This window comes from Pangasianodon hypophthalmus, chromosome 27, assembly GCF_027358585.1.
Source record: "Pangasianodon hypophthalmus isolate fPanHyp1 chromosome 27, fPanHyp1.pri, whole genome shotgun sequence".
Classification (NCBI taxonomy): Eukaryota; Metazoa; Chordata; class Actinopteri; order Siluriformes; family Pangasiidae; genus Pangasianodon; species Pangasianodon hypophthalmus.
This window is the reverse complement of record NC_069736.1, coordinates 1084933-1110012: the sequence shown is the minus strand read 5'-3', so window position 1 is coordinate 1110012 and position 25080 is coordinate 1084933. Positions and strand designations below refer to the sequence as shown.

The 25080-nt window shown below is 39.6% G+C and overlaps 3 protein-coding genes across 5 annotated transcripts in view; all 3 read right to left on the bottom strand.

Annotated features, from left to right (window-relative positions):
- On the bottom strand, window positions 1-13273 carry rnf167 (ring finger protein 167). 2 transcript variants are annotated; one of them, XM_034300742.2, is made up of 10 exons: window positions 13031-13273; window positions 8124-8239; window positions 7895-7975; window positions 7469-7609; window positions 7138-7225; window positions 6083-6173; window positions 4256-4361; window positions 3293-3386; window positions 2373-2453; window positions 1-2196 (listed from the first exon to the last, which is right to left on the bottom strand). In XM_034300742.2, the coding sequence occupies exons 2-10, from the start codon at window positions 8220-8222 to the stop codon at window positions 1781-1783; spliced, it is 1197 nt and encodes a 398-aa protein (XP_034156633.2). In that variant the 5' UTR covers window positions 8223-8239; window positions 13031-13273; the 3' UTR covers window positions 1-1780. The 2 variants fall into 2 exon arrangements, with proteins under 2 accessions (XP_034156633.2, XP_053086604.1); XM_053230629.1 differs by having other exon boundaries at window positions 13135-13266.
- Window positions 13274-15856: 2583 nt separating this feature from the next.
- On the bottom strand, window positions 15857-20493 carry spag7 (sperm associated antigen 7). 2 transcript variants are annotated; one of them, XR_008301139.1, is made up of 8 exons: window positions 20282-20493; window positions 19398-19465; window positions 19211-19299; window positions 19027-19111; window positions 18840-18929; window positions 17775-17931; window positions 16642-17285; window positions 15857-16609 (listed from the first exon to the last, which is right to left on the bottom strand). XR_008301139.1 is itself a non-coding variant. In XM_034300744.2 (7 exons), the coding sequence occupies exons 1-7, from the start codon at window positions 20364-20366 to the stop codon at window positions 17173-17175; spliced, it is 687 nt and encodes a 228-aa protein (XP_034156635.1). In that variant the 5' UTR covers window positions 20367-20493; the 3' UTR covers window positions 15857-17172. The 2 variants fall into 2 exon arrangements, 1 of the variants encoding a protein (XP_034156635.1); XM_034300744.2 differs by having other exon boundaries at window positions 15857-17285.
- A 309-nt stretch (window positions 20494-20802) lies between these two features.
- Window positions 20803-25080, bottom strand: part of slc25a11 (solute carrier family 25 member 11) — a 10714-nt gene continuing 6436 nt past the window's right edge. The window contains exons 7-8 of the mRNA XM_034300743.2: window positions 23569-23620; window positions 20803-22791 (exon numbers count right to left, since the gene is read on the bottom strand). Coding sequence (XP_034156634.1) covers window positions 22636-22791; window positions 23569-23620 — 208 coding nt within the window. The 3' untranslated portion in view covers window positions 20803-22635. The remainder of the gene's footprint in view (window positions 22792-23568; window positions 23621-25080) is intronic.

The following is a 25080-nucleotide window of genomic DNA, read 5'->3' as shown; positions in this document are numbered from 1 at the left end:
TTAGATAAAAGTCCTTTTTATGGCACAAAAGCTAAACAGTGTAGTACATTAGGAATGCAGTTACACACACACACACATCTTTCTAACATCTCGGGAAACCAAAAAAAAAAAAAAGAAAATCAACAACAACAAAAAAGAAGAACATGAAGTGAGTGGTCCCAGTTGCGTGCCATAACAGTATTCGATTATAGTGTTATTCAAAACGTGTTTAAAATTTCATTCAGACACTGAAACAGATCAACAGATTAACCCTGGATCTGTCGTTTCTCTTCTTAGGTTGTGATACACACACACACACGCACACACACGCACACACGCTAATGTGATACAATCTCAGTTTCAGTTACATTTTTTTTTTTTTTTTTTTACAAAACATACAATCACACCACACAGACGTGGTTTTAATAAAAGTCACAAAACTCAGAGCAGGTCCTAAAGAGAGCCGGATTATGGAGAGCGTTCAATTCAGGCACAAATTCAACACCATATGCATTATTCATGTTTTAAAACGCACCTTTGTTTATTTCCCGGTTAGTGTAAGTGACAGTACAGCGCAAAATTCAACCTTCACAATTTCACTCTTACTCCCAGCGTCTTTCATTTCAGACCAGAGCTACAAAACCGATGCAGCTAACAAATGATGTTGAGCATCGACTGTGTGATGATTAGCCATGCATTAGTGCACCGCGTTAAACTAGAGGCCATAAACGTCTTCCTCTTGTTAGCTACATTAGCCTCGTAGCTCCAGTGTGAGAAAACCAGAGACGGAGAAGACGTCCTGGCTGATCAGGGGAATGCTGAATATTGGACACTGCATTTTTGGTTGAACTGCTCCTTTGAATGCACTCCTGACTTTAGCGTAGGTGATACACACGTTTGAGTGGTTAGGGGAAGTCGTTAAAAAAAAAAAAAAAACCACTGACACACAGAGTGAAACTGAACGCCGTTTTTACAGCAGAGTCGTAAACAGGATAAAGAGAAGTGTAATATACGGTCGGTTACAGAAGAAAAGCATAGTGTTATTGCACACCTGTGTGTTTTGACTGCGTGTGTGTGTGCGCGATGTTAAAGGGAATCAGAAGCCTAAATTTAAAAAAAAGAAAAAAGGGCTGCACAATATATCATTTGTTAGTTGTTATCGTGATACTGCAACTCTGATACTAGACTCAATCTCACACAGTCCAGATGTGTGATCAATAAATTATTTTGGTCCAATTAATTAACGCAGATCTTTAACGCGACACCTCACAGTGTCACAGTTTAAATTTGTGAGATTACAAGGCAACTTTCGATCATTAATGACGTATTAATCTAGTCACGTGTTGTTTTTGTCCATATCGTGCAGCCTGATTAGACACAGAGGAAATTTCCGGAGACTTTCCTATCGAAGTTACTTAAAAACAACAACAACAAAAAAAAACATAAGAACAAACTGGCGTCAGGTCCGTATTGCACAATAATTGCTGTGTACACACGTTTCAATCTTAAAACCGCCGCAAAATCCTGCTGCCGCTCTTTCTAAAACAGGAAGCTGCTCTCCGCACAGCAAACTCGAAACGAATCTACGGCTCTTTCCCGCTGTGGCAGCGTGTCCTGAGGGGTGTCTTACCTCCAGGGGGCACTGGTTCACATCCTAGTTCTAAATCTACAGCGTTTACATTGCTGTAACTTCACGTTATACCAACTAGCCCAAAAGAATTAGGTTTAAAAATCAAAAGAACAACAAAAGAAAGCCTGAAAAGCTCATGTTTTTAATTCTCCTTCCCACGATGCTTTGCTCTCACACCCTGATGGGTCCGCGCCCGATCAGCTGCGTCGTATCGTCGTCGTCGTCATCGTCGTCCTCCGTTTCCTCCGTGTCCTCCTCGGAACCCTCCACGGGCGAGTAGTAACCGTCGTATCCTAGCAACGGCGAGTCACGCTGAGGCAGGCACTGCGCTGAGGTCGTCACCGTGGCGACCGTGGCCTCGTAGGTGCCCGAGGACGGAGGAGATGGGTGGAGCAAAGGCGTGCGCTCAGACTGCTCCTCGCCTGAAGCCCCGCCCTCTCCATCCTCACCTGTGTGAGGCCCCGCCTCCTCCTCAGAGTCGGACGAGTCGGAATACTCAGGGTTGGTGCGCGTGACTCGCTGCTTGCACACGGGACACGTTTTCTTAGTCTGAGTGAGCCACGGGTCCACACACCGGCTGTGATAGGCTGAGAACCAGGACACACACACACACACACACACAGAGCAGTGTGACAGAAAACACACAACTTGGTTACAACTCAGTCATGTGTCCAAAAACAATATCTTTAAAAAAATAATAATAAATAAATAAATAAAAGACCAAAATTTTTGAAATGGATAAAACACACACACACACACTTACCGTGTGAACATGGCAGCACCCGCAGCTTATCCCCCTCTTCGTATTCATCCAGACAGATCGCACACACATCATACTCATCACCTGAGAGAGAGAGAGAGAGAGAGAGAGAGGGAAAGACAGCGAACGAGTGAGAGATAAAGAGAAGGAGAGAGAGAGAGAAGGAGAGGGAGTGAGCGAGAGAGAGAGCGAGAGCGAGCGAGAGAAGGGGGGAGACAGAGAGAGAGAAGGAGAGAGAGAAAAGGAGAGAGAGAGAAGGGGAGAGAGAGAAAGTGAGCGAGAGAGTGAGCGAGAGAGAGAAAAGGAGAGAGAGAGAAGAGGGGGGAGAGAGAGAGAGAGAAGGGATGAGACAGAGAGAGAGAAGGAGAGAGAGAAAAGAAGAGAGAGAGAAGGGGGGGAGAGAGAGAGAGAGGTCACAGGTGATTCTTTCAGCTAGAAGGGAATCAGTTTATCTTATGACATTTTTTTGATTCATGAATCGATTCAGTGATTCAAGATTCATTAATAAATATTATGATGCAATTAAAGTTTTTCTAGAAAACCTTCTGTAATATTTCTTCATATTTCTCACCTATACCTCGGCATTCGTGCCAGTCTTTTGGTCAGTAAGTCGAGATTCTTTTGATTTTTGATCATATCATTTAAAATCAAATGGTGACCAATTTTCTCCCAATTTTGATAATGTTTTGGAAATTTCCCGTTCCCAGCGTGCACTTCCTCACGTGAAGGAAGACACGTGAAGCTCTCTCAGACCTCACCTTTCGAGATTTCGAACTCGTGACATCCAGATGACAAATTCATTCTATATCATAAATTTAAAAACAAACTGGGGACGACATCAGTGACCGGTCAACTTCTAATGTGAGGTCACAGGGCACTAGACAGGGCGCAGAGGTGCATTGTGGGAGTTTAGAGTGCTTCACCTTTAGTGAACTTGTGAATGGGGATTTTCTTCAGCTGCTCTTTTGTCAGTCTGTTCTTCCTCAGTCTTTTCCTGTACTGCACACAGCGCACCACCTGCATACACAAACAAACACACACACGTGCGCGCACACGTGCACACACACAAGTTTTAAAATCAAACAATAATCCAATAATATCCAATAAAACACTGAATTAATACACTGTATCACGTGACAGAAATATAACTAAAATAACGTTATGTAGTCTGTAAAATAACTTGGCTACAATAGATGGTAAGGAGGATTCCTAATCGCCATGGCAACTGTGGATTTCACTTCCTGTATTTTAGCGTTTGTATTTACATGCCGTAATTTGTCCCTGATAACTTCTGCTTATTCTCAGAAGACATAATAATCTTTAATTCTGCTATAATAATCTGCACAGTTACCACAGCTAGGATCTGTTCATTTGCTCAGACTCGGAAATCGGTTGTTTCTATGGCAACCCAGACTAAATCAACATGGACATATTGATAGTTAGAACAAATTTTAGCTTTATAATAGTTTGTGTAAAGAAAGAGAGAGAGAGAAGCTGGAAGGCTAAAATTCAGGATGAGGATGTGATGAGGTCAGAGGATGAGGCAGAGGAAATGTGTTGAGTCAGTGCTTTTCTAAAACGCTGACCTTAAAATTATGTTCCTGAAATTACAGTAAATAAAGCTCTCTCTCACTGAGTAAAAACATGGTAAACAGTCATAAGGGGACATAATAAAAAATGAAAGTTGCTTGGTGCAGTGGACCTCATGGTTTTATGATGACATGTCTGAGTCTTTAAAAAAAGGCTTTATTGCTGCTTTATGAGATGTCCAGCGTTTATAAAATGCTTACAAAGCAATTTAAACAAAATCAGGACACTGGTGCAGGGATTTATAATCACTGAGTTTACCTAAAATATCAAAGAAATATTCACAGAAGCCCCCTCACCAGTATAACCACCATGACGATGATGATCAGCCCCACGATCCCGGTGAAGGGGATGAGGTAGAAGGTGATAGGGAAGGAGAAATCGGGCTTCAGGATCACGTAGGCCCTGCAGATCAAACACAGCAGCATGAGCATCCTCATCACCCTGCGGTCCATCATCTCCTGCTCCGTCAGGTTCAGCAGCATCAGAACCACAACGAAAACACCGATCGCCAACTCCAACATCAGCATCGCACAAGAAAAATCTCTTCAGTCTCAAAACAACAACCCGATATAGCCAACAATCCAATAACCCGATCGCCGGGACGCGGCAGTGAGAGCGCGGGGAAGCAGAGAGGTTTACTCGCTAAGAACGGAATTAAATCGTGTAATAATCATTCAGTAAATCATAAGAATCATTTGTGTGACAGGAAATCAGCATGGCAGCGTGACGTCATGATGTCATAAAGACTGGCTGCTAAATAATGCTCTCACTCTTTACCTATATGTAAGTAATGTCATACGAGTAAGAGGGAGGTTATACTGAACATCAGCACGGCTGTGATTCTGCCACGAGTGCCACGGCTCATCACAGCTCATCATAGCTCATCACAGCTCATCACAGCTCACAACAGCTCATCACAGCTCATCATAGCTCATCACAGGTCACAACAGCTCATCACATCTCATCACAGCTCATCACATCACAGCTCATCACAGCTCATCACAGCTCATCACATCTCATCACATCTCATCACAGGTCACAACAGCTCATCACATCACATCACAGCTCATCACATCTCATCATAGCTCATCACAGGTCACAACAGCTCATCACATCTCATCACAGCTCATCACATCTCATCACAGGTCACAACAGCTCATCACATCTCATCACAGCTCATCACAGGTCACAACATCTCATCACATCTCATCATAGCTCATCACAGGTCACAACAGCTCATCACATCTCATCACAGCTCATCACATCACAGCTCATCACATCTCATCACAGCTCACCACAGGTCACAACAGCTCATCACATCACAGCTCATCACAGGTCACAACAGCTCATCACAGGTCACAACAGGTCATCACAGCTCATCACATCACAGCTCATCACAGCTCATCACATCTCATCACAGCTCACAACAGCTCATCACATCTCATCACAGCTCATCACAGCTCATCACAGCTCATCACATCTCATCACATCTCATCACAGGTCACAACAGCTCATCACATCTCATCATAGCTCATCACAGGTCACAACAGCTCATCACAGCTCATCACAGCTCACAACAGCTCATCACATCTCATCACAGCTCATCACAGCTCATCACAGCTCACAACAGCTCAATAAGAATTAATATCGAGCACCTGACATCTCAGACGTGATACAGCCAAATAGTCTGTTTATTTTTGTTCCATGAACAGAAATAGATCCCGAGGAATCTACACTCGCTGACGGCCCGTCGGCTAGCCGGCTAGCTACCTCACAACGCTTTGTACATTCTTGTTTGCCGTGTCCGCTGATGATGTCACTAAGTCTACTGTAGTAACCGTTTTTCAGTAGCCTGAAACTGAATAGTGAGATGTTAAAATCGAAATGAATCTGTTCTGGGAGACGAACTGAGAAAAAAAATATTAAAATACAACAACAACAAAAAATACAATCTCGCAATTTTCTATACGTTATAAATGTTATTTCAAATCATAAATCTCCCCAATGAGTGTTTTTGTTTTGGTTTTATAAATGCAGCACTACTTTTTTGCTGGCCGTTTATCAAACCTGATACGTATCGTTTATTATAAATTAAAGTGACAGTGATTCGTGTCTCGTCTCACCCTCGGTCTGGTTTGATGAAACTGCGGAGGATCTTGGAGGCGGAGTAGCTGGTGAACACGGACGGGATCTCGATCTCATCGGCTATCGTTTCTGCAACACAGCAACACACACACACACACACACACACACACAGATTCAGAAATGTTCTATCTTAAAGGGACAGTTAGGTCAGAATTCAAATGTACACAAAGTCCATCTTTATCCCTAATGTAGTCAATCAGCTCAGATGTGTGGTGTGTGTGTGTGTGTGTGTGTGGTGTGTGTGTGTGTGTGTGTGTGTGTGTGTGTAAAAATCATCACACTCGCATCAAAGACAGTTTGTAATATTAGTAAGTGCACACTGTTACAGAATTGTGTGTGTGTAAATGTGTGCATGTGAATATGTGCAAGTGTGTGTGTGTGTGTGTGTGTGAGAGAGAGAATGTGCATGTGTAAATGTGTGTGTGTGTAAATGTGTGCACGTAAATGTGTGTTGAAGTGTGTGTAATGTGTAAATGTGTGCATGTAAATGTGTGTGTGTGTGTGTGAGAGAGAATGTGTGCAAGTGTGTGTAATGTGTGTGTGTGCATGTGTGTGTAATGTGTGTGTGTAAATGTATGCATGTGTGTGTAAATGTATGTGTGTGTAAATGTGTAAATGTATGCGTGTTTGCGCACACTTGTGTGTGTGTTTGCGCGCGCGCGCGCGTGTGTGTGTGTGTGTGAGTAAATGTAAATGTGTGTGTGTGTGAGAGAGAATGTGTGCAAGTGTGTGTAAATGTGTGAATGGGTGTGTAGTGTGTGTGTGTGTGCATGTGTGTGTGTGTGTGTGTGTGTAAATGTATGTGTGTGTGTAAATGTGTAAATGTATGTGTGTTTGCGCACGCTTGTGTGTGTGTGTGTCTGTGTGTGTGTCTGTGTGTGTGTGTGTGTGTAAATGTATGTGTGTGTGTGTAAATGTGTAAATGTAAGTGTGTTTGCGCACACTTGTGTGTGTGTTTGCGTGCGTGTTTGTGCGTGTGTGTGTGTGTGTGTGTGTGTGTGTGTGCGTGTGTGTGTGTGTGAGAGAGTCACACCGTTGCTGTAGTTCATGCTCAGCAGGACGTCGGAGTAGACGTTGTGGACGATGGCAGCGCTGTACCCGGCCTGCTGAGCATGCAGCACCTGCGTGAAGAAAACATTTACATTAAATATAAAAATAAACATCCACATTTCACTCTATTCTCTCTCTCTCTCTCTCTCTCTCTCTCTCTCTCTCACACACACACACACACATTATATATATATATATTACAACAAATCTAGCAGGCTATATTAAAATGATTCAACTCTCCTTATGTGCAAATGAAGGAATTTATACACGTGGCTGAGGAACATGACGTGGAGCTTTAGAAACGCGACACTCGCCTTGATATCGAAATTGCAGTCGTAGCGGCGGATCAGAACGACAAACCCGATGCTGCTGTTGGGATCAGAAGAAGTGGGAAGGACGGGAGGAGGATCTATCGGAGCGCAGGCATTCAGAGGACGAGACTCGACCAGAAAACCCTGAGAGAGAGAGAGAGAGAGAGAGAGAGAGTTAGAGAGAGGGACAGAAAGAGGGAGAATCAGAGAGAAACACAATGACAATGAGAGAGAGAGAGAGAGAGAGAGAGAGTGAAAGAAAGAAAGACAGAGACAGGGAAAGAGGGACAGACAAAGAAAGAGGCAGATACAAAAACAGTGGGAGAGACAGAGAAAGAAAGAGAGAGAGAGACGTGTCACGTTAATTTACAGAGAGATGGAAGAGAGAAAAGACAGATGTTGTGCGTAGTTCTGCGTTTTGTTGCTCACCATCAGTCCGTCTCTGGGGAGCGGAGAACCGAAGAGAGCCGGCCAGTCCTCTAACATCATGGAGCTCATATTATTGAGATGCTGCAACAGGAAGGAGAGGAAGAGAAAAAATAAATGCGGAAAAGTGAAGAAAGGCTTAAAAGTCTGTTAAAAGTCTTCCTTTAAGTTCAGTAAATTGTAGGTGCTGAAATCTGTCCATCATTAACACCGACGTTTACTAATCACTCACAACGTAGATGTACGCATGTCCAGGGGAAAAGGTCAGCATGGAGCAAAGGGCAAAGGTCAACGTCCTCAGACGACCCTCCACACACCACACACACACCATCCTGATACAAGGCAGGACTGAGAGAGAGAGAGAGACAGAGAGAGACAGACAAAAGAGAGAGAGAGAGATAAATAACATATTGTGCTTTTCCATTTCAACATAATTGCATTAAATTATGGCACACAATCAACAGACACAATAAAACCCATGAGAAGCCATCACGCTCTCCTCTGCTTAACTATACAAGGAAAAGGGGCGGAGCTTATAAGCTCTGTTCCAGCAAGGGGCGGGGATCATTTCTGGCCCAGAAAAATGTAAATGCTTTAAAAAACATTAACCTGGTCTATTGCGTCTCGGATTTCTGAATCAGTATTTTCTAAAGTGTATATGAAGGGATATGATTTTTACAGATGTCTAGAAACACTTTTAAAAATGACAAACTGCAGCTTTAAGAGCCTGAACAAGACACTTTTGAAGTTTATGTACAGAGAAACTAGATAGATGTCCGTACGTCATCATGAGAATACTGTTATTGTGAAATCTCACAGAAAATCACAAACTGAGCCAATTTCAAACGGAACAGAGCTGAACTCATGCTACGAGGTGATGAACACACACGCAGATCGGAATGTGTAGTCGGAGAATCTGCGGACAAACGAGTGTAGCACGTTCACGTCTCGCTCAGAACGCCGCTGGGTCACATGGTGGCGTTATCTGCGGTCGTGTCTGAGACATGCGGTCGCGCTACAGAGTGTTACATCGACGTGTAAGAAGCTCAAACAAAACCCACTGCACACTGGGAAAGTCTTTATCTACAATCAATACATAAACATTCTGTCCTTCAGAGCTGCTGATGGGATACACACGGGACAAGCTAGTGAAAAGTCCATCACAACACACTGCTGAAAACAAACAAACAAACAAACAAACAAATAAATAATCATGATTTTTCATCGGTGATGAAACCAGCCGGAAGCTCTAGGAGCAGGAACAAAATAATCTTATTGCATTTTATCTTTTTTTTCATTACTGAATAACAAGACAGCATTGCTTAGTCATATTAATTGTGTTTAATCTTTTTATTTATAAGCATATTTAGACTAAAAGGAAATAAATTAAAGTGCGGAAAAGTAAGCAAGCAAGTAAGCAATTAAAGTAAACAAACTAAAAAGACGTAAGTGTGTAAAGTAAGTAAGGTAAGAGATTAGTTACTGAATAAAGTAAATAAAGCATGCAAGAAAATAATTATATAACGTAAGCAAGGAAGTAATGAACTAAACAAGGAAAGTAAGTAAGTAAAGTAATAAATAAGTTACAAAAAAGGATTTAAGTATAAAGTAAATAAGTAAAACAAGTACAGTAATAAAGAAGCCAGAATGAAAAAGAAGTGTGTTTCATCAACTGAAGGAATTCAGTAATTAAATAAACAAGGAATTAAAGCAATTAAATGTGTATAATTAAGTAAAGAATTGAGTAATTAAGTAAATTAAGCCAGAAAAGTACATACACAGCAATTAAAATAAACAATAAGCAGTTAAGTATGTAAAGTAGGCTAGTAAAGTTAGCATGTAAAGTGAGTAAAAATGTAAAAAAAAAGTTCAATAATTTATTGAATGTCTACAAATGTTTGTATATTTAAAAAGCAGAAACATTTTATTTTTAATATATATATATATATATATATATATATATATATATATATATATATATATATATATAATTACATATAAATGAGAAAACATTTTATAAATCTCTAAAAGTGTAATAAATTTTCCATTTTAAAAGATCAAAATGTTGACGTCACATCAGCTGCTTTCAGTCACGTTATTTAACAAACAAACGAACAAACAATAATAGAAAAGTGTGTTGTGACACAATTTATGGCGATGTTTATATTACACTGTCATCACGCCCAGCCTTACATAACGTACAGTACACGGAAACATTCCAGCGAGGAAACTTTTACAGCTTTTCTTTTACGCAACATGTTATTTCCTAATCACGGACTGATCACCCATGTGACGAAGATCTCAAGATTTCTGACAAACACACACTGAACTCAGCGTTTAGTCACAGGACAGGAAGATCCTCTCACGCTGATGCTGGCCTTAAACATTCACAATATTAAAAACTAAACTTAAAAGCACTATCGCTGATCACTGCTAAACAAAAACAAACAAAAAAAAAATTGATTTGTGTGGAAACACAGTTCCTTATCTGTATACAATAAATATTTTCTGTTAATTAGTCAAATCATAAGATACTGTAATATTACATTAGTATTAGATATGATGAACAGCTATGTTTATAGCTATAAACAGTTATAAACAGCTATAAACAGTTATAAACAGCTATAAACAGTCGTTCTCTCACCAGCCTCTCTTTTTTCTCTCTCTTGACGTTAATGAGACAAAAACGCAGCTCGTCATGTTAGCGAGAAACCGCAAAGAAGCGTAAATTCCTCTGTCCTGAAGATTTTGGAAAACTGTTACATGTTACAGCTTTACCTCTGACTGTTACAAAGCACTGACACTGGAGACTCCTTCCATAAATTAAATAAACACAATTAGACATGTTTTTTGAATGTGCTGTTACTATAGAAATGATAACGTACTAGAACGAGTGCATTAATTATAAATAAACCTGTGATTTGCTGCTGTTATAGAAAATTAATCAACATCTTCTTCTGACCAATCACAATCCAGAACTCAGCAGCGCTGTTAGTGAACTCAGAAATCCAGCCAAAGATTTGTTAGTCAATGATCCGTGACAAGTTATGACTTAAATGAATTAAATATTACTGTGTTAAAGAGACATTATTACAATTTAAATATAAACCTGACATACTTATATGACCACATACGATTAGCTACGATCCAATCAATCAAATAATTACTGTTAGGCGATCAGTCTCTCACTCATGGGGTTTGATCCCACAACCCTCTGGTTATTAGCACTCTGAGCACCTTTAAAACCTCGACGTCTGCCGTTCCTTAAAGCACGTGTTCTATAAACGGCGTCAGGAGGGGGCCGTGATCATTTTTATTTTATTACAAGAAACAATAATCCACCATTATCTATGTGTTCTGTCTTCAGAAAGCTCAGGAATGAAAAAAAACCCTCCAGGGTTCCAGGAAAAAACACAGAATATTACTGTACTTGTTTCCATAATGAGTCTAATATTTAAATAGTTGGATTATGTTCTTAAAATACATCTGCGCTGATCCCTGGAGGAGATCTGAGACATTTATTTTACAGTTAAAGCAGTTCCTGTCTCCAAACAGTGCGAGACTTTCAGCCTTAAAAAAAAGTTTCATCCTTAAACCAGCACAGACTCTCTGAAACGCTGTCCCGATCATTTCCTGTCGGCTCACAGTGAAACAGGAACTCTGATCCTGCAGACTCGCTCCGGATCTCAGCGCATTCCCCGTCCAAGCACCGGCGGATAATCAGATAAATCTGAATATCGTAATGCTAATATCCTTATCGTGGACGTTTCGAGATGTCCTCACTTCCTCTGTGGATTATTCAGGAGGAGGGAACGTGGTCAAGCGTCCGATACAGAGACAAGGACAAATCTGAAGGAGCTTCATCTAAATCCTTCTGTCACGCTGACTGAGACATATACATTTAAACCATCTGACTGAGAAATATGTTTAGAAAAAGATAAGAAAACAAGAAATCTTATTTATGAGGATATTATTTCTGCAAATATCACCCAAGCCCCTAACTGGAAAGAGGAAAAATAATAGAAACAATAAAGTAACAGGGGAAAAAGAGAAAATAATAACAGTGTAAATGTAATAGAAATACAGTAAGGATGTAAATATTGAGTGAAGACGTAGTTAAAGTAACCACACGAGTAAAATATGAAGTAAATAAACGTCTCATTTCTTTATAGCTGTTATTCTGAACACAACGGATCCTGTACGAGAGCAATCCCACAATTCAGTTCACAATTCACGTGCCTCGTTTCTACGTTTGTGCCACTAACCTACTTTATTAATCAGGCATTAACAGGACTTTTTTTTTTTTAAACAAACAGCTTTTTTCGCAGACATAAAAAAATTCCAGTGATTTGGAACACAGCCTTAAGATAAGATTAGGCAACGGCCTGTGGGGTTTGTCCTCTGTATGTGTATGTGTGTATGTGTGTGTGTGTGTGTGTGTGTGTGTGTGTATCCCCAGCATGGTTCAGGCATGTGATGTTTTTTAACCACAGCAGGAAATTATGACCGTCTTCTAAGTTTATGAAAGGAAGCTAAAGAGGAAAAGACAGAAGAGGATCTTCGGATCTTCTTCAGCACTTCTTCACTTCTACTGATTTCTGAGGCTCTTAACACATTAACAGATGATTTCCTGGTACATTTGCTTTTTTCTTGGTGGGTTTAATCAAGTCACATACCACAGGAAAGCCAATACACAAGGTGTACACATGCATGAGCCTGATTACAGGCTGTATGTTAATAACAGAAGCTTCATATTCAGTGTGCACAATGTGCAGTTTAAACATAAACAGTACAGCAGCTCAGTGCTGAGACAGGGAACATGGCACAGGGTTAAAGACGAGGAAATGAAGTGACAGCTCTCTGTTCAGGATCTAAAATCATCTCATCTATCACACTTCCATCTCCAGGTGAAGTGAAGCAAAACAGCTGCATTTCCATCAGGACTAATCTAATGTCCATGAAGCCCAAGCCCTGTCCTGATGAACTGTTCTCAACAATGACAAGCCACATCACTAGTAATGCTTAAAAACATATATACATATATAAAATGCCATGATCATTCAGATTTATTCCTGCTTATAAAATGTCATTCCCACCTGCAGGTTAAAAATGTCAAGTCTGTAAATAAAGCTTACTTACTGTCCAGCTCTCTTCCCTAAATAACTCTCCTTTTTCCCCAAAAAAGCCCACAAATCCTTGTCGTCGTCTTATTTCACAGCCACTCGCTTCAAAACAAAACTTACTTTTAATCCCAGAAGAAAGGGAAAACAAAACTTTACAGCTTCGTCATGCCAAAACGTCGAAAATCTTTTGTTGTTTCCGTGTGTTTACGCTTCTTCAACAAGGCCAACCTAAAGGCGCAGTTCTCGCGATATCTCTCCTATCCACAACGCCGCCAAACCGCTAAATCTCGCGAGATGTTATTTATCATACGGCCTGTAATCAGCTGATAGACGGCCCGGACACCTCGCGAGATTTACAGGCTGGTAGCCAGCCTGTAAATCTCGCGAGAAGTGCGGTACCTAGTAGAGTAAAGACTGCTGTGATATAATTACAGTATATATAATAGAATATATAGTACAAATCTTAGATTAGATTAGATCTTAGAAATTGGATATGAAATAATTCTTTATCAAATTAAATTGAGATGTGTCTAGCTGTGTTGTTTCTCTATACCCAGGCCTATTACCTTCATACTCAAGACTCCATCAGTGGACAGTAGATAGATTTTAACCAACCGGACTTCTTACAAAAACTGTGATGAATTTACTTGGTTGCACAATTGCACAGTTTGTCCATATAGTACACAATAATAGAAGGGAATGATTTATAATCGCACTATCCGTTGCACCCAGGTGAGGATGGTTCCCTTTTGAGTCTGGTTCCTCTCAAGGTTTCTTCCTCATATCATCTCAGGGAGTTTTTCCTCACCACCGTCGCCTCTGGCTCGCTCATTAGGGATAAATTCACATATTTACAATATATTTTTTGTGAATCCATTTATTTCTGTAAAGCTGCTTTGTGACAATGTCCAATGTTAAAAGCACTATACAAATAAAATTGAATTGAATTGAATTATTTTGGCATTTGGCTAAGTTATCTCTTAAATTATTATTACTTTTTTTTTTTTTTTAAAGAAAATAGTTCAGAAATAAACGTAAAGCTTCAGTATACCTGTCACCTGTCAAGGGGTGGGATATATTAGGCAGCAAGGGAACAGTCAGTTCTTGAAGTTGATGTGTTGGAAGCAGGAAAAATGGGCAACCTAAACATCGTTGCAGACCGAGTTCACCCCTTCATGGCACCGGTATTCCCTCTTTCACCAGGATAATGCTCCTTGCCACACTGCAGAAACTGTTCAGGAATGGTTTGAGGAACATGACAAAGAGTTCAAGGTGTTGACTTGGCCTCCAAATTCCTCAGATCTCAATCCAAGCATCTGTGGGACGTGCTGGACAAACAAGTCTGATCCAAGGAGACTCCACCTCGCAACTTACAGGACTTAAAGGATCTGCTGCTGACGTGTTGGTGCCAGAAACCACACACACCTTCAGAGGTCTTGTGGAGTCCATGCCTCGACGCGTCAGAGCTGTTTTGGAGGCACAAGGAGGATCTACACGATATTAGACAGGTGGTTTTACAGTACAGTAATTTAGACATAGGAGTAGCTTCTTAAACCCATCCATGTTATTTATCTTTCAGGTCGCGTTATTGTTTTATAGAGAAAAGTGAGGAAAGATTTCTACAGCTACGTTAAAGCTTTTCTACATTATTTGTGTGAGAAGGTGACTGCTCTAAGAACCTCATTTAACAACCAAATAATCCACTCGAGCTCAGTGGAGCTTCAGCGTGACCCGAGAATGAAGAGCTCCTCATCACACAGCTGGATCATCTGGAAAACTTCAGACAGCTGCCATGTTTTAATGGCGCCGGCACTTATTAATCATTTCATCAACGCCACCAATCATTTGTAGGTGTGCAATTACTGACTGTAGCCCATCTGTTGCTGTGTACAAAGTATTGGCACCCCTCTTTAACCCCCCCCCCCCCCCCCCCCCCCCCCCGCCCCCCCCCCCCCCCCCCCCCCCCCCCCCCCGACCACGGATGGAAAGGGAGAAGCTGAAGCAAGTATTATTTAGTTTGTTCTCAGTACAGCAGTGACGTTGACATCATCATCATCATCATAAATAATATAATCACATAATATAATTAATAAATATATAAAAGACAATGTGAAGTAGAAAAAATTTAATAATATAGTAAAAGGCAAATAATAAAAATGCAACAACTAAATGCACTAACAGGAAAAAGAAAATAAGATAAAATATACCAATGTACTAATAAAAAAAATGTAAAAATAGAGTATTAATTAAAATAATGTAAAAGAATGTAAAAAAATTAATGTAGCAGTAAAAGTAAAGAAGCAATAAAAACTAGTTAAATGCTAAAGTGAAAGATTATTTGTAATTTTAATCCTTTTTTGTAAATCAGTGATAAATGGAGTGTAAAGAATGTTTACATTTTTGTTCCAAATCTTTAGTGCATGAAAAAAGTTGCTTCCCCTTTAAAAAAAAAAAAACGTATTAAAAAAATTTGAATAGACATGGCAGCGTGTGTGTGTGTGTGTGTGTGTGTGTGTGTGTGTGTGTGTGTGTGTGTGTGTGTAGAAGGTATGAGCGACTCAGGTAAAGAAGTTCTGTTTAAAGTAACATACAATTAGAAATAAACTAGAAATGTGTGTATGTATAAAAATACCTAAATATATATAAAAATATAAATCCAAATTCTGCATACCAGAACATGATTGGCTCTTAAAACTTATGATGGAATAATTCAGGTTTTTTTTAGTTTTCCTTAATTAAATGCAGGAAAGAACTACAGCATTAATGATTTTTACACCAATTTCCAATTTTAAAATAAAACCCTTTACATTCTGAAACCTTTAAACAAACACAACACACAATATTTCACCATTTAATCCTTTATTTAAAACCTCAACTGCGAGTCGAGTCTGTTAGAGTAACAGGCTTCTCAGATACAGTGTGTGTAAAATGTGGACAGTTACAGGATTCGTCACTGACACAGACTCCTTTCAGCTTTATATTTATTTTATATTACGGTGGTAAACAGTAATGGAAGGTTTTAAAATGCTATAAATAGGAAGGAAGTATTCGGTTCCACATGTTTTTCTGATTTGCTTGCTGTATCAAATATGAACAAAACAGAATTTAGTGATGAATACTGACTCAGCGATGACAATAAAAAGTTTTATCCTACTGCACCAAACTGTTTGTTTCATATCTGAACATGCACCATTGATTAAAATCCTTATTTCTAGCACAGGAACTATCTGAAGCTGATATAAAGTCTGGTCTAATTGATCTGTTATCATTTTTAAAAAAAAAAAGATTCACACTTCACATGAACACACTGGAGGCAGTAACTCCAGAAGCATGAGTTTGGATAAAACGGCGTTAAACACTCAATAAAACACAAAAACCTAAATCTTTTTGCTGTTGTGCCATAAATCGAGGACGATCTGTCTGAGGAGAGACCGGTGGGCGTGGCTTTGTCTATATATGACTTCCTTATACTGCCATATATGGACTCAAAGACACGCCCACATTTCAATCTCTGGCCTCTGATCACTAACATTTAGACACGCCCACATTTCCATATATGGCCCCCAAGTGACACACCCACATTTCCATCTGTAACCTCAATGACACACCCACATTTCCATCTGTAACCTCAATGACACACCCACATTTTATTTTTTAGTCATTACTTCCTAAGCACATTTACTCGGAGCGTCTCTCATTTCCAGAAACAGACACGTAGCCACACCCACATTCCCAAATATGGACTAGACGACCATTTCCGTGATGCACACAGACCTTTACAGCCAAATTTTGCCTTTACACATCGCTTTATTTAACTAACACACTAAAAACTAAGAAAAAGTGTCAGTTTAGAAAAAAATGTGCCTTAACTTCACATCAGGAAGACACGGAGAAATAAAATCCACTAAACTAACGAGCTTTAAAACACACACACACACACACTATGAGGAGGGTAGAAGCAGCAGACAAGGCCAGAGTGATGGCTAAACACACACACACACACACACACACACACACACACACACACACGTCCCACAGGCCCTCAGGGAGATATTGCTAAAGAGTACAATACTGTACAGGGACACATCTATGAATACACACCCTGATTCTCTCTCTCTCTCACACACACACACACACACACACACACACACACACGTTTCACAGGCTGCCGGCCCCGGTGTCCTCTTCTCCTCTCTTGAGGCGTTTTTTAGCCCGGATGTCGTTCATGGCCTCCTCGATGGAGCGCGTGTCTCTCTTATTGGCCACAGGAACTATCAGAGTGAGAAAGAACCAATCAGAAATCAGAAAACAGACTAATCAATCATTCAAAAAAAAAAAAAAAAGAGGAAGAGAGAGTGACGGGAGTGTGTGTGTGTAAGTCAGAGTGAACACCGGATTTTACTCTAAAATCTTTGCCTTCCAGCAATATTTCCTATAAAATCGAGTACAGATCATCATTCCTGAGTTCACTCACGCACAAATTAATCTCACAAATTAATCTCACGTCATACAGAAACGAAATATTATATTATATATATATATCAGCTTTATATATCTCAGCACTACCACTTTTATTTTATTTGTGAACAAAATGAAAATGATGAACGTATGAAGGAGGAGGAAGATTTCGAGACTTCCACCTCTCCTCTCTGTTCTTTACGTTACAGATCGGCCTGTCCTGGAATTAAAATATTTGGTTTTATAGCCGTGAGCATGTGTGTGTGTGTGTGTGTGTGGGTGTGTGTGTGTTTGCGACTCACCGCAGCCGTATGCACGATTGGCCTCCAGCGTGTGGGCGGCGTCTTTAGCAGCAGACGTGCCAATCAGATGGCTGTATTTGTCTCTGTAGTTGGAGCTGGGAGACGACGGTCTCTTCTGACTCTGACTGGCTGCTTCCTCCTCCAGCGCTGCCTGTTCCTGGGGGGAAAGTGGGCGGGGCAATGGGATATGAGCCAATCAGATTCATGCTAATCTAATTAACACTCTCGTTTGCTTTAAAAGCGTCTCAAGTTCATCCTGTTTGGTTCAGTTTATTAGAAACAAATCAACAGAAAATGAATTTGTCTGGAAAGATGTGAGAATCACTTTTATCTACAATTACACACTTTTTGTTAGAAAATATAAAACTGCAGGCTTTTGAATTTGTTTAAAAACTGGATTTGAAACTGTACACTGCTGCAGAAACAGCAGGATAAGAGCTTAAATATTACGCTGTTCCCTTTGAACACATAAATATTTACATATTTTATAGCTATTTCAGTTCGAGGGCGTTAAAACGATTCGTTTCTCAGATATACGAGCTCTGTACAGAAGTGAAGCTGTTCTCCAGTTGTGCTTTATAACTGATTTAAATCTCCATGGACCTCCAGCACATCTTCAGCTTTATATACTTTAAAGTTTAATTTCATTTAATCGGTTAATAATAACTTACAGTATTAGGGTTTAAAAACTGCAGTTTGAGGCTTCTTCTCTCTCCTCACTTTCGTGTAAAGACGGAGCGGTGTTATTAACGTGTTATGAACACTTTATGAACGTGTTATTAATTTGTTATGAAAGTGTTAAAAGATGTAAAGATGGAGCAGTGTTATGAAAGCATTATTAATGTGCTATTAATGTGTTATGAATGTGTAATGAATGTGTTATTAATGCGTTATGAACACGTTATTAATGTTTTATGAACGTGTTATTAATGTCTTATGAACATGTAATTAATGTGTTTTGAATGTGTTTTGAATGTGTTATGAATGTGTTATGAATGTGTTATGAAGGCCTAACGTAGGCAGCCTTTATATATTTATTGAAAAGGATTTTTTCTCCCCGCTCACCTTCAGTTTGCGTCTCTCCTCGGCTTTGGCGTGATCCCACTCCTCTCCTCTACGATACGCCTCCAACTCCTCATCCGACGGGGCAAACTCCTGCGCAAACACACACACACACACACACAGAGTTATGATCAGTTCCTGCTGTGAGTGTGTGATATGTAAGTAGGAGCAGATAGCTATCAGTGCTCACCTTTTTAAAGAGCATGACGTATCTGCTTTCTTCATCCTCCCCGAACGAGAACGAGGTCAGACCGGCCACCTCGGCCACATCGTGCCTGCGTGACGAGAGAGGAGAAAAAAAACAGAGTCAACTCCAGAAGTATTGGCACCTTGCAAATAACCCAAAAGAAAAGAAAAAGAAGTGCTTGACTCACAGGATGCTCCTCTCGATCTTCCCCATGGGGTCGTACTTCTTCTTCTTCAGAGCGCTGTCCTGGATGAAATCAGACACGTCCTTCTCCATCTGATCCAAACATCAGCAACAAGATCAGATTTAGTCAAATAAAGTTCACACTGTGAGGAACACCAGGTTTCTGTTTGCACAAAAAAAAACACTCATACCTTCTTCCTAAACTCTGCTTTCTTCCTCTTCTCATCCTCCTGCATCTTCTTCATGCGAGCCGCCTGCTCTGTGACGCCCCACGGGACCGAACAAGGAAGAGAACACGGACATTTAGACACCGTTACACACTCACTAAGCACGGAACGAACCCACGGTCGCTCTTAATGGGCTTAAAGGTGGCGGTTTGCAGCGTTGTAAAGAGAGCGCAGAGCTGAATCCTGAACGCAGCCTTACTGAAGGTGTAGTGCACTAAACAGGATGCATAGTCTCCCTATGTAGGGCACTTAGGGAGCTGTATCTCAAATGGACCTTATCATGATATAATGATTTGTGCAGAATCATCACCACAGCTAACAAAATGTTTATTTCTGTATATTATCTGTGATAATCAATGGCCACGTCCCAAACCTCAGTCTACCCTAGACTAATAAACACTACATTAAATCTAAGGCTAATCTTTAGGTATTTTTTTTTTCTGTTGTAAATAAAATGTACATATTAATATTAATAACAAGAAACAAAATATGTGTGAATCAAAGTTTTAACAAAGAACAACAATGGAGCTTTTATTTTTATAACACTATTTAGGAGGACTTGTGATTTGGGACGCAGCCCTTTCAGTTTCCAATGAACGCAGAGGAATATTCAGAGACAGCCAATCAGAATTAAGGGCAGCCGTGACGTCACAAGCGCAGCCCCATTTCTTCACATGCGATTGGAAGACGGTTTTTTTTTTTCCGTCAGCGCGAGCGCTACAGAAGGGCAGCAACAACAAAACATCGATCATAAAATGTATAAAACTCCACATTTGCGAGATCATGACGAGAATAAAGTGTTTAACGACCTCATTTACGTGGTATTAAAGTGTTTTAAAACCGCGTACCTCGAGCTTTGCGGCGGCTTTCCTGGTCGCCGACTGTTGGAGGTTTTTCCATCGAGCTCAGGATTGAGCCCAGGAGGTCCGCCATCTTGGACTGAATGATTCTAACCGGAAACCGGAAGTCTTATGAGTAGCGGTGGCGTTACTGCGGGCTTCAACCGCTAGAGGGCGCGCTCTATTCATAAATAAATACAATACATCTCGTTTTAATTCAAATAAAACGACTATTATAGTTATAACTAATAATAAATTATTTATAATAATAATATACTCATTATATATACTTTTAAATAAATACTATAGCCTTTATATATATAATATCTTTAAAGGAGCTTTTTCTTTATACATTTCCTTATTCTCTTTTTTCCTTTTCGCATTTCTTTTCTATTTCTTTCATATTTCTTTTTTTTTCCCATGCATTGCATTTAGCTCCAAAGAAATGCTGTATTCTAAGCCTAATTTTTTTAAAGCATTTAATTATTTATTTTTGTTTGTTTAAAAAAAAAGGAAAGCAAGTCAAAATCTGAATGTTTCAATATCAATTATATTTTAATATCCTTAACTTTTGCATGGGTATTATGCCAAACAAAAAGTGGAAAAAAAACAAAACCAAACTAATACTCTGAGAAAGACAACATTGAGAGGTTTTACACATGCTTTAAAACCTAGTATGAGAACAGGTAAAGAAAAAGAAGAGAAAGAACGAATTAGTGAAGTACACTGACATGTGAACTGTTTGTTTTCCAAAAGAAAAAAGATCCTGCTTCTGTAGGATTCCTGTTTAGCGTTAAGTCTTAAACATGACACATTGTAAGAAACCGTCCTCTAAGAAAGAGACAAAAATGAACACTGTTAATAAAAACAGCGATGTGACGATAATTCATGATTTCTGCAGATGAAAAATTCAGATTTTGCAGTTTGTAAGACTTCACCCAGACGTGCTGATATGAGATTATATCACAATATAGTTTTATTTAAAATGTATTTATAATGCATAACCCTTGATCATATTATTTATGATGACACTCGGACATTTGTTCTTCTCTGAGAAGATTACATGTGACGCTGCCATTAAATTAATCCAAATGGGGAAATGAAAAAAAAAAAAAAAAAAGACAGATTTGATCTCAGGACAAACGCTAACGGAACCTTGTGGAACATTTATAAACGATTTATACCTTCAAGCAGCTACGAGAAAATTCAGCCTCTCGATGATCTCTTACTAAAAACGGAGGCCTTTTATTTTTCATTCTTATTAGCGTCTTGGCCATGATATCGAGAATAATCCGTGTTTCAGGCATCAAAGTATAATCATGAGCATAATCCCAATAAAACAGTGCACAAGCGGATCAAATTTTATATTATATTATATTATATTATACATTATATTATATTATATTATATTATACATTATATTATATTATATTATATTATACATTATATTATATTATATTTAACATTCTTTACCCTGTGCAATTGTTTAACGCTTATTTTATACATTATGTTGGTAGAAATAAGGGGAGAGAACTCAGAGAAACCTTCTCTAACATGGGTTTGGGGATTTTCACTGCAAATGAGGGCGAGAGACATTGGGATAAAGTGAAAGAGAGGGAGAGATGTGATGTTTCTATGTCATTTCATTCTGTCATTAGGTCTCTCTCTCTCTCTCTCTATCTCTCACACACACACACACACACCAATCATCACTAAGACTGGATTCACAACAAGACAGTCAGATTCAGTCTTTTTAATTTAGGGGCAGAAAAAAAAAAAAAAAAAAAAAAAAGAGAAATGTGTCAGTGTGTAGCTTCATGTACAAGACAGGAACCTCTTCTTCTTCTACTTTTTTTTTTCTTCGCTGTATTCGTCGTTAAAGAAAGTCCGATAAACGGCGCAGGGTTCTGAGCCGAGTCTCTCAGGGTCAGAGTGTGAAAGAAACACACACTCGCACCAGGACACACAGCTCAGACGATCAGACGGAGAGTAAGACTAACGGCTGTGTTCCAGTACCTTTTCCAAACACGCCCTTGCTGACTTCCCCTTCATCTTAAGAACCGATAACTCTGAGGGATCGACAGGATGTTTGAATCATTTTAACAAAAAAAAAAAAAAAAAAACTATTTCTGAAGCGGTTTTACGAATGCGACCACGAGCCATGAAATGTGCAGCACTCCCGCATGTTACTTTACTTCAACATTACACACTTCTGAGTCGGGGAAGTCAAGGAGGGTGTGTTAGAAAACACAAGGCAGGACACACACACACACACACACACACACACACACACACACACACACAACCAGAGAACGGCTCAGAACCTCGGCCGACCCGAGCTGCCTCGAGTTCCCATTAGGACTCTACGAGTCCAGGAAGTAGATCTTGTAGAACTTGTTCATCTGCTCGAGGAAGATGAAGGTGAGGACGGTGTGTGGGCCGAGACGAGCGTAGTACGGCGTGAAACCCTTCCACAGGCTGAAGAAGCCCTCCTTCCTCACCACCTTAATCAACACGTCCTGCAGAGAGACAAGAAACAAGTGTGAATGACGTGAGAATTCACACACACACACACACACACACACACACACACACACACACACACACACACACGGCCTGTATTTCCACCACACTGACCCGAATCCGGAACTATCGGTACCCTGATGGAGTTTCTGTTTCACATCACGTCACATCTCAGTACCTTTATCAGTAGGAGGAGTTTCTCTGGAGGTCGTGAGGTGGATGTTAATTAAATTATTATTTAAATTGAATTAATATTTAAAAAAAAAAAAAAAAAATCTCCATCACCACACACAAACCTAATTCACACATTGTTTTCTACCTCGCTGTAAACACGCCCACTTTTTTACACAAAAGTTAGTGAGTTTACCGTTAATTATTAATTAAAGGAATCCGTTCCTTTAATTAATTTCAAATCAATTCAATGTTATTATTTTATTTGTATGGCGCTTTTAACAATGGACGTTGTCACAAAGCAGCTTTACAGAAATATATTCGTTGAAATTAAATCAGAATAAATTGGAAATGTGAATTTATCCCTAATGAAAAGCCAGAGGCCTTAACCTTTCATTTTTTGCTTTCCAACTCCTTAAAGAGCTGAAAGAGTGAAAGCACCTGTCTCCGATTTCTGTCAGAGGAGAGAGACTTGAGACAGAGTAGAAGATCACGTGCACACGCACACATTATCTCTCTCTCTCTCTCTCTCTCTCACACACACACACACACACACACACACACACACACACACACACACACAGATCTACAAAACCACTCACGAGTCCGTTCTTGTACTCCGGCTTGCCGTCGATCATCCGCATGTTCTGAATCCTGAAACAGAGACACGAATATGAGCTCGACTTCATTCACCAAACAAACACAGAACACAATCTAATTCCTGGATATCTGCAGTGCAATAACGTCTCAAATCACATCACACACTAACGTTTTACTAAACCTCACACCATTACACAAACTGAACATGCAATCTTCAAAACAAAAATGGCTGCCTTAAATATTTCCCCTGTGTGTATAGAGTACTGAGCAGAAGTCTTAAGCACATGCAAAGAAATGCTGTAGAGCAAAGACGCCTTCAAAAATAATGAAATTAAATGTTTCTACATTCAAAAAATCCTATAAAGAGCTTCTTATTTCTGCAGCGAAACCCAGCAGCCTTCATTCTGTTTTTATCTGAAAAGTGTCTCTTATGGAATCTGCTGCTTTCTTTACTGACATACAAACATTTTTCTGTAACATTTCATTCCGTGCTGGAAAACTAATGTTTGGAATCGAAAATGTTTTTGTACTGAATCAATAATGTAGAAGTCAGAAAATAAACATCTATAACAAAGATTGTACTAAATAGGGGGGGTGCCAAGACTTTTGCACAGTATTGTGTATAAATTATAATATACTCTCTCTAGAAATGGTGCACACTTTGATCAAGCCGTCCTTACGTTAATTCATATTGTAAGGGTGCCGATATTTCTCTATATCTAAAAGCATTTTTATAGTTGAAGGAGATTCCAACGTGTCTAAACTGTTTTTAAATAAAAAAAAAAATTCTAAAATGTTCATATCAGATATTTTCTGGAAACAATTTTTAAGTAACAAATTTCAGCACGAGTTAGTTCCTGTTGTCGCTTACGTTATAGCAGCGATAAACATTCATTCCCTCACCAGTCTCTCTTTTCTCTCTGAACAAATTCGCAGCTTGTTACGCACGTTAGCGAGAAACCGCAAAGAAGCGAAAACTCCTCGGAAAACGTAACGTTACAGCTTCACCTCCGACTGCTACAAAGCGCTGACACCGGAGACTCCTTCCATAAATATTAAATAATAAACGTCTCCTTAACGCATCAACGATTTTTTAAAATCCATTTACGAGAAGCGTCTGCCGTACACGTCCCTGCGAACGAGCCGTTACTATAGAAACCATAACGTATGACAACGAGCGCATTTGAGCTGCTAGAGAAAATAAATCAACACCTTCTGACCAATCAGAATTGAGAATTCTCACCAGACTCGGACACAGCTGTTAAGCATTACAGTGTTACTGTTTGTGTGAAATGGAGATGTTTAAGCTGAAGTAACACTTTTGGGAAAAAAAAAAAAAAAAGAGTTAAAATGTGAAACAGTGTTGGACAGAGTGCAGGTTTAAAGACTGGAGCAAGTTAAAGCGTGTTGTTTTTGGGAGCAAAGCCCAGGTTGTTTTAGCCAATCACACGCTGTGTGTGACAAAGGGCAGGGAGTGGCATTCGGAACAAAGCCAAACACACACACACACACAC

Bases quoted from the DNA above. Each gene is read 5' to 3' on its own strand.
- rnf167 (XM_034300742.2), bottom strand. From the start codon at position 8,222: ATGGTGTGTGTGTGGTGTGTGGAGGGTCGTCTGAGGACGTTGACCTTT. The intron at 7,610-7,894 runs GTGAGCAACAAA...TCTCTCTCTCAG, and splicing joins TCCCCAGAGACGGACTGATG to GGTTTTCTGGTCGAGTCTCG. The intron at 7,226-7,468 runs GCGAGTGTCGCG...TTCTTCACGCAG, and splicing joins ACTGCAATTTCGATATCAAG to GTGCTGCATGCTCAGCAGGC.
- spag7 (XM_034300744.2), bottom strand. From the start codon at position 20,366: ATGGCGGACCTCCTGGGCTCAATCCTGAGCTCGATGGAAAAACCTCCA. The intron at 19,112-19,210 runs GTGAGTCAAGCA...CTCGTCACGCAG, and splicing joins AAGATCGAGAGGAGCATCCT to GCACGATGTGGCCGAGGTGG. The intron at 17,286-17,774 runs GTGAGTCGCAAA...TCACTCTGATAG, and splicing joins CAATCGTGCATACGGCTGCG to TTCCTGTGGCCAATAAGAGA.